The sequence below is a fragment of the Engraulis encrasicolus genome, chromosome 13 (genome assembly GCF_034702125.1).
Source record: "Engraulis encrasicolus isolate BLACKSEA-1 chromosome 13, IST_EnEncr_1.0, whole genome shotgun sequence".
Taxonomy (NCBI): Eukaryota; Metazoa; Chordata; class Actinopteri; order Clupeiformes; family Engraulidae; genus Engraulis; species Engraulis encrasicolus.
In genome coordinates this window covers 9,459,563-9,467,801 of record NC_085869.1, presented here as the reverse complement: position 1 = coordinate 9,467,801, position 8,239 = coordinate 9,459,563, and the positions used below count along the sequence as shown (strand labels likewise).

General features: G+C 40.2%; 1 protein-coding gene across 1 annotated transcript; it reads right to left on the bottom strand.

The window, feature by feature from the left end:
* Window positions 1-2,518: 2,518 nt before the first annotated feature.
* On the bottom strand, window positions 2,519-7,644 carry LOC134461905 (nuclear factor 7, brain-like). The gene is made up of 6 exons (XM_063214744.1): window positions 7,228-7,644; window positions 6,687-6,782; window positions 6,362-6,589; window positions 5,895-5,917; window positions 5,698-5,816; window positions 2,519-4,044 (listed from the first exon to the last, which is right to left on the bottom strand). The coding sequence occupies exons 1-6, from the start codon at window positions 7,612-7,614 to the stop codon at window positions 3,479-3,481; spliced, it is 1,419 nt and encodes a 472-aa protein (XP_063070814.1). The 5' UTR covers window positions 7,615-7,644; the 3' UTR covers window positions 2,519-3,478.
* Window positions 7,645-8,239: the final 595 nt, after the last annotated feature.

Genomic DNA, 8,239 nt, shown 5'->3' with positions numbered 1-8,239 from the left:
GAAGAGGTTTGAATCTGCAAGAACTATTCCAGGTACTCAAAAACTACACAGCTTCTGCCCATTGTCAATGGACATTAGGCCATTTTCCGCATTCAGAGAAGGAGTTGAAAGAGTGAGCTCAGTAAAGGAATGTGTTACATTTTCAAGCATCAAAGGGTATGTTGTAGCTGTATATGATGGCAACTGGTGGCTAGCATGTGTTGAGGAATGTATGCTGAGCACTGGAGAGGTGAAACTGAACTTCCTGCATCCTCATGGACAATCTCCATCCTTCACTTTTCCCTTCAGACCAGATAGACTTGTCATGGATCATCATGATGTGCTTCTGGTAGTGGAACCTAACTGCAACGGGACGTACTTATACATTATTTACAAAAGACACAGCTGCTGCTTCAAATGCACTGGTAGAGTACAAAATGAGAGTGTAGTCATTGATTATCTCTTTAAAGTACGGTAAAGGGAAGATGACACAGGTACACAGAGAAGGAATGTTCAAACATTCACATATCATCATTTGGTGTGTATAAATGGACATCTGCCTTAGTTTCTGAAACCTGGGACCATGGAAACTGACCATTTTTGTTTTGTTTTTGTTTTGTTATGTGATGCTACTATGGTATTACCATATTATTAGTAAGTGGTCTGTATGATGCCATATTTGTGAGTCAAATTCTCTCTGAAATGAATAAAGAACCGAACACCAGCATTTGAGGTGTTGCTAATGACATTGCCGGCTACGTTTGAGGAACTGGCCATTTTAAAATATAGGTTTTTTAGATATTCAATTTTTAATTTTTCAATTTATCATAATTCATATTCTGAGAGTTGTTGTATTCCAAGCTGATTGTGTAATATGTAGAGCCAGAAAAGAGCTTTCAAACAATACCACAGGCATCTTTTTGTGACTAACACTGACTGATATAGGCAAGGCTGAATGTATAGTGTCCTACCCTAAAATGTGAACCTTTCCTAGTCTGTTTCTCCCTTAATATTAGTGTCAGATTCAAACCAATGCAGTTCTGGGGTGCTACCCTGCTACTAAAAAGGCACACCAAGTATGATTGAAATCCGGATCGGTCGGGTCCCAAAGTGTCTCATTTTACGTGAAATGACCCAATATCATCTCGTGCTGTGGCAGCAACACTGCTCCCTAATTATTACTGTATATTCGTCATATATGATCATAGTATAGGAGGCATATGTAGGTTAGTTGTATAAAAATACTGTATGAAAATATGTGTGTAATTGTGTGAAATGTCAACAAGTGACACAGTAGATTTAGCATTCTTCATGCAACACTAAGGGAGTCGTTTTAACATTGCCATTTACATTACCACTTGATTTCTTGAATTTACAGCATAGCCTACAATAACGTCAATACATATGTGTTTTATGTAATAAAATATTTTTTTTGTGATTAACTTTTTATTAGGTGTATGTAATAAAATATAACAATTTGTTATTTTAATACATTTGCTTTGTACACGTACACGTAAACAGACATTTCTTTCTTCCCACAAGTGTCATTTGATCATTTTTGGCTGTTTTCCAAGATCTTCAATAAAACTTGAAGGATGAAAGCTCTGCGTTGTGTTTTAACTAACTCTCTTGCAAAAATAAACAAGTCTTGACTTCATAATTTAAACGGTCAATCAGGATACAATTTATTGTAGAAAAAGTGAGATTACAAAAATTGATGAAAGGAAAAGAAAAACAATTAAAAGTAAAAAATAAAATAAAGTTAAAAGTAAAAAGACAAAGTGTCACGGCATCAAAAAAATATAAAGTCTTGTAACAAACGGAATTCTGTGCGAGGACATCTCACTAACAGCAGCCTGTCGCTGACAAAAATGGAGGTCAAAGGCAGAGGTTTTATACTCCTTCCATATCACCTAACGCTTAAGACATTAAGCAGAGTTAAAGGTGCACTGTGCAATATTTTTAGTTGTTTATTTTCAGAATTCATGCTTCCCGCCCAATTCACAAATGTTACCTTTTTCACGAATACTTACCACATCATCAAATTCTAAGTATAGACTCTCCTCTTTCGTGACTATCAACTAGACTAATGTTTTAGCTGCCCTAGCCCCAGGCCAGCCTCTTGACATGATGTGTGTGTGTGTGTGTTTGTGTGTGTACTCTACTTTACAAATACAAACAAACTAACTAACCCTTCTTTGCATCTGCACTTGTTGTTCTGTATATGTCCTGTGCACTTTGTATCTGTTTGTGATGTTGGATATGATTATGTCCTCTTTTGAAAGTCGCTCTGGTTATAAAGCGTCTGCCAAATGCAATGCAATGTAATGTAATGTAATGTAAGTATTCATTATGACTAGGAAAATTGCACTTTTCATTCATGGAAAGGGGATCTCGTCCCTTCTCCACCATTTTGAATTTCCAGAAATAGACATTTTAGCTGCAAAACATATTGTATTTTGGTCATACTAGTAAATATTAGTTTTATATTTAACTTGGTAATAACATTCATGAAAAGATCACATTTGGCAATAGGCAGCACAGTTTCAATGAGCAGCATGGTTGCAATACCTACTCCTGGCCACCATCCTACACAGTGTACCTTGAAGAAAGACACCATCACCTCATCTACAGTAATGATGGTTATAAAAACTCTCATATCACGTGTGGATATCACATATGGACAGTTTGGTATCCGGAAGGTCAGGCCTGGGTAGGCTACATTGCGTTCTGTCAAATGACCTTCAGAGGCCGGAGAGAGTTCAGAGTTAGCACTTCAGCAGCTCCAATGAGATAAACAATATATTCTCCTCCCGCAGACCAAGAGATAACTCTCAACTCTTCCAAGTGCCAGGCGCCAGCTGTTTCAGATATCAGACTGCCAGTTGTAAATAGCACATTTCTGTGTCCACCTAATTGGAACAGCAGCCACAGTTTCACTCTAAAACTCCTCAACAGTCACACATTTGTTTGACGTCTACAAATGCAGCAGGAAAACCACTCAAAATTTAACACGTCAATGAACACATGCATGTATTGATCAAGTTCAATTAACAAAATGTCACCATTATCCAGATTAACTATTCTCACAATTTTGGCTTAAATGTACACAGATTACATGTCCCCCCAATATTCCCCAAACGTGCAAAAAAAAAACCTACAGACAAATTCTTGCAAAGAAACATCCTGGCTAACAGATGGGTAAACACATTTATGTATCACACAACACCTAATAAAGCCACCAAACAAGATGTGATCTCATATATTGACCTCAAATTATGTTAATCTAACCTGATCACATGGGGAAAATAATGCATTTAGACAGTAGTGTAGTAATGTAGTAAGATAATAGGCTAATGTAGTTTTTGCTCTTAAGTCATTAACACATATCTTGATTAGGTTGGCTCTCAAAATTACAATTTTAGTGGTGGTGAACTAGAAAAGATAAACAGCATGCAATTAGTCAAACAATAAAAAGTTTTTAAAAAGTCAAAAATTCCTACGATACAGGACATTTCGACATTTTTTTGGGATCTACTCTCACTTTTGCCTCCCAGTGCAAGATCTTCAAAGAGCTGTGAGTACTAAAGTATGGGAAAACTGTCCTCTCAGCTGGGTATCTCTGAGTGCACAGTGTACCAGATGCATTAGAATATGTCACTTCGCCAGAGTCAAAATTAAGAACAATTCTAACCTTTCTCAGCATACTAAGCTTACAGAGGGTTTCACAATTCTCAGCAGGGGATGCCTTATATTTACCCCCAGAGCATTGGACATACCAACTTGACCTCTTGAAAAAAACAGAGAAACTGTATGACTTGGACCTCTTCTTGACAACAGAGCTTTCAGCCACACCAATTATCCAATCCTGACTGTCTCCTACCTCAACATCCCACCGGTGTGTCCCTGACCTAAATCCATCTGAGCCCAGAACACCAACTGGGGCTTCAAATCTCTCTGGGTTGTTAGGAAGCTGCTGTCTCTCATCACCACATCTCACACTGGTCAGGTCCTCAGACAGGATGAGCTGTGGGTGTGCAGTGTTGGGGTCCAGAACCACTGGAGCTGCAGATGAATAAAGCACATACTGTACATGTACATTCATGCAAGGAGAACCGCTACAGCAGTACTGCTACTGCTACTACTAATGTAAGCTGTAAGGCGTTAAGTTCTGCCAGGAAGATGAGACGGTATTCAGCTCAATTATTCCCTTGCATTAACCAACCAATCACTGTTCTTGTTCTTAGGCACACCCTCTCCCTTGCATTCTCATTCATTTGCCTAGAGCCAATAGGACGCCTGCCCGCTCATTTATAAATCCTCTGTCTATCTCTGCTCTTCTGCTGACTAGAGTACGCTGGCGTCGACGCTCCCACCACCTCCCCTTCACCCTCCATTGCAAGGCGTCCCTGCTTTCGACGCAGTTCGGCATCTTCCCTTCAGCCTTGCCACCACGAGGATGCTGAGAGCATCTGCCCTAATCTTCACGGTCCCAGGTCGATGGTCCTCTCGTTAATCTGCTGTGAATGCCACCACCTCCAGCCACCGTCACCAGTTGGTCCCCGTCCTGTGAAGGGGGGTAGGCTCTCGCCCCCCTGCCTTATCCATCGGCAGGATATGCGCCCTCTTCATCTGAATTATTCTAAGCAGGCGGGGGCCTACGCCAAAGACAATCACTACTGCATACTTCAGTGTTTCAATAAATATCTTAAACTTCTTTTGGTCTATCGAGTCTTTCATGGTAGAACTAGTACTACTACTACTACTACTATTTTTTACCTTTTAGTCTTTATGCCTTTGTTTTGTGGAGTTAGAAACTGGAATGTCAAAATTCGCTCTATCCCGCAATGGTGAAAAACAAGAATTCTTCACCATTGCGGGAAAGAGCAAATTTTCATCCAAATCCGTTTATAACTGTTTAAGTTATCCTACTGGCAGACAGACAAATAAGCAAACAAACAGACAAACCAACGGGACTGAAAACATAATAATAATAATAATAATAGGCCTAATAATAACCATGATCATAATAATAATAACAAAAATAATAATAATAATGATAATAATAATGATAACCATGATCATAATCACAATGGCATTGACAATGACAACGGAGATATCAATAGAACTGAGAGGGCAGAGTTGCCTACAATGACAGCTGAATTTGCTTTGCGGTAGCTTGTAGTGCAAAGGTTCTATACCATTAATATCCACAACATTAAAATAAAATAGGATTAAAAAAATAGATACCAGGAGGCAGAAGAAATACAGATCATCACAGAATTCTGCTAAATAATTAACAATGGTGTAAAATGTAGCTCATTTCTTAAAATGGTGTGCTGATACTTTCATTTGGGGGGAAAGAGTCTGTACAGGTCACACAGATTCAGCAAGATACTGACAGCAGCACCAGTTGTACTGAATATTGGAAGCAGAAATATAATTATCTCTGTCAAAAGTATTGTGAATTTACTGGACTTTGTGTTGTCATCACTTCAGTTAAGAGTTTCACCTTTCGCTTGTTCTTGCAGTGGTTCTCTTAGTCTGGCGATATTACTATTAGTTCCAATAGAAATGATCATTAAATCTTGTCCCTGCATTTAGATCAAGAGAATAACCAGTGGTACAGGAGAAAGGTAAAACTCAATAATTTCACCTAAGGGGAGGTGTAAAATGAAATTAGTTACAGAAATGGTTTGGTGTTAGCTTCAAACTTACAATACTGGACAATATCCTTCATCTTCTCCCAGACTCTGAACTTAAGGTTACCCAGGTGATTTGCCACATTGATCAGAGCTCCTGGAAGCCTCTCTGGATCCTGGACTGTGCACTGGGCTCTGGAAAAAAACACTCATGAGCTAGTGACGCTATATTGTTATTGGGGTTCAGAATAATAAAGGACCACAACCACTCACCTTTCCACTGTGCTATGGTAGTTCTGTATGGATAAAAAGACGACAGTGTTAGGTGTTGCACTAACTGCTGATTTTGCCACTGATGAACTAGTAGTAGGCATTCACGCTATGGTAAGCTTTAACCACTTTTACACGGACACAGTGTCCAGTATGAGATAGTAGTACACAGGAGGATGTATGGCAACATGGACAAATCCATTGAAAAGGTGGTGTCACGGACAACTTTGCTCAAAGGGTCTGGAAGCATACACCCATCGACTAATGCATTTTCTTCATTGTGAATCTGTCTGGTGATGGGAAACTCCAGTAACTACTTTCATGTTTCTCCAGTAACTACTTTCATGTCATGTTTCTGCTCAAATAGCTGACTAATGTTTATGTTTCACAGGAAGTATGCTGGGAACAATCAATCATTTTGTTATTATTGTTTGTGTTGTGAACATGTCTATATACTGAGGCTACTGTACCTGTGAGAATGTGATATCATCTTTTCCGATTTCTCTCATGGCTCTGATTGTGTCTGACAGAGACAAGATGTCTTGATCATTTTTCTCAATCTTCCTCTTCATCATTTCACTCTTCTGCTTCTGTTCCTCCCTCAGTGCAGCTAATCTGGCAGCCTCTTCATTTCGTAGAAACCGGTGAAGCTGCTCAAACTCCTGCTTAATTTGCCTCTCTGTGTCTTGGGTCTGAACCTGTAATTCAAAGTATCTTCGCTTAATATAAGATATATGACATGCATTTTGGTCTAGTATATTTTCAGGCCTACTTGCGAGTAGTTAGCACTCTTACCCTTATGTGCTTTGCAGTTTTCTCATAATTGAGTTTTGCTTCATTGAAACCCTCCAGTTTCTTGCACAAGGGTGTCAGAATGAGGTCCAGTCGCTCCTGAAATCAACAGTCCAAATCATGGGTAGAGTAGAGTATAATTTAATGATCCCAGGGGGAAATGAAGGTGTCATTAAGGTTAGCCAATAGAAACCCCCCCAAACACCTGCACTCACGCACCCACGCGCACGCACGCACACACGCACGCACACACAAGCATGTGCATTTCAAAAAAACATTTTTATTTATTCCCAGAAACATCCAAAAGGTTATGCAACATCAGCACTCAGCTAGCAGACAGCGATACTTTTGGGAAAATATTTGGAGTAGGCCTATGCTCATTTTTAAAAAAATGTAAACAAAAGTTGCCCCCATTAGAATAGCTCATATCTCGGAAAGGGCTGGGCCAAAAACTGCGGCGTCACCGGGTACTGACTAGTCAAGGGTAGCGTGAGCAATACAACAGCACATTGAAATTGGCAGGAGTTGCCCTTTAACACCTTACCTTGCACTCCTGGGCTGCCTCAGTGATGGGGCTGAAGTTGTGGTTTCGATGCAGCTTCGAGTCTCGACACACCAAACACACAAGCTGTTTGTCATCTTCACAGTAGAGCTTCAGCTCTGACTGGTGTAAACTGCAGATGGGTTCTTTCCTAATGCTCTGCTGTAAGAAAGCTTCACACAGGTGTTTAAGGTGCCGATTGAGAGGGGGGTCGTGGTTAGAGGATCTCTGTCGACAGACTGGACATTCGGTCGACCCTTTGGCTTTCCAAAACTGCTGTAGGCAAGACTGACACACGCTATGGGTACAGGACAGGAGGACAGGGTCCTTGAAGACTTCACAGCACACAGGACAGGAGAAATCCTCTTCTGAGAAAGGGCTAGAGGCCATTCTCGCAAACACTTGCAGGCAGCTCTTAGTTCTTACTGCTTTCTGTTTCAGTTCCTTGTTAAGACGACACACTAAAAGCCAGATTTAGCCATTTCATTTAGCCCTTGCTTAATAACTTCTAGCTTAATATCCCGAATAAATATCTTCATGAACACTTGCAGCTCTTTTATAGTCGAGTGATTTCTGTGTAAACAATCACTACTTTCAGTTTCAGTTTCTTGTAAAGACAACAACAGCAAATCACCTCTTGAAGTCAAACTTGTATTCCAGAGTGAATCCCCAGTGCTGATACAAACTATCTAAAGTAGCTTCCCTTAATAACCATACACTTTTCTAACACAATTCATAAACGGTTGCTCTGAATTGTGTGTGGGAGTATTTTTCTTCCTGTCTTCCTGCCAAATTTCTGTGGGTGGGAATTAAAATCCATGGAGAGCTGTGATTGGGTAGATGAGCTGCTGCTTCCTTGTTAGTGCTGGCAGTGTAGTGACTGTTAACCCAGATGCAGCACATGTTGAAGCACATTGTACTGTACGGTATACTGGGAGGCTCTGTACAGGCCTAAGGGGGGGGGGGGGGGTATGAGAGAGAGAGAGAGAGAGAGAGAGAGAGAGAGAGAGAGAGA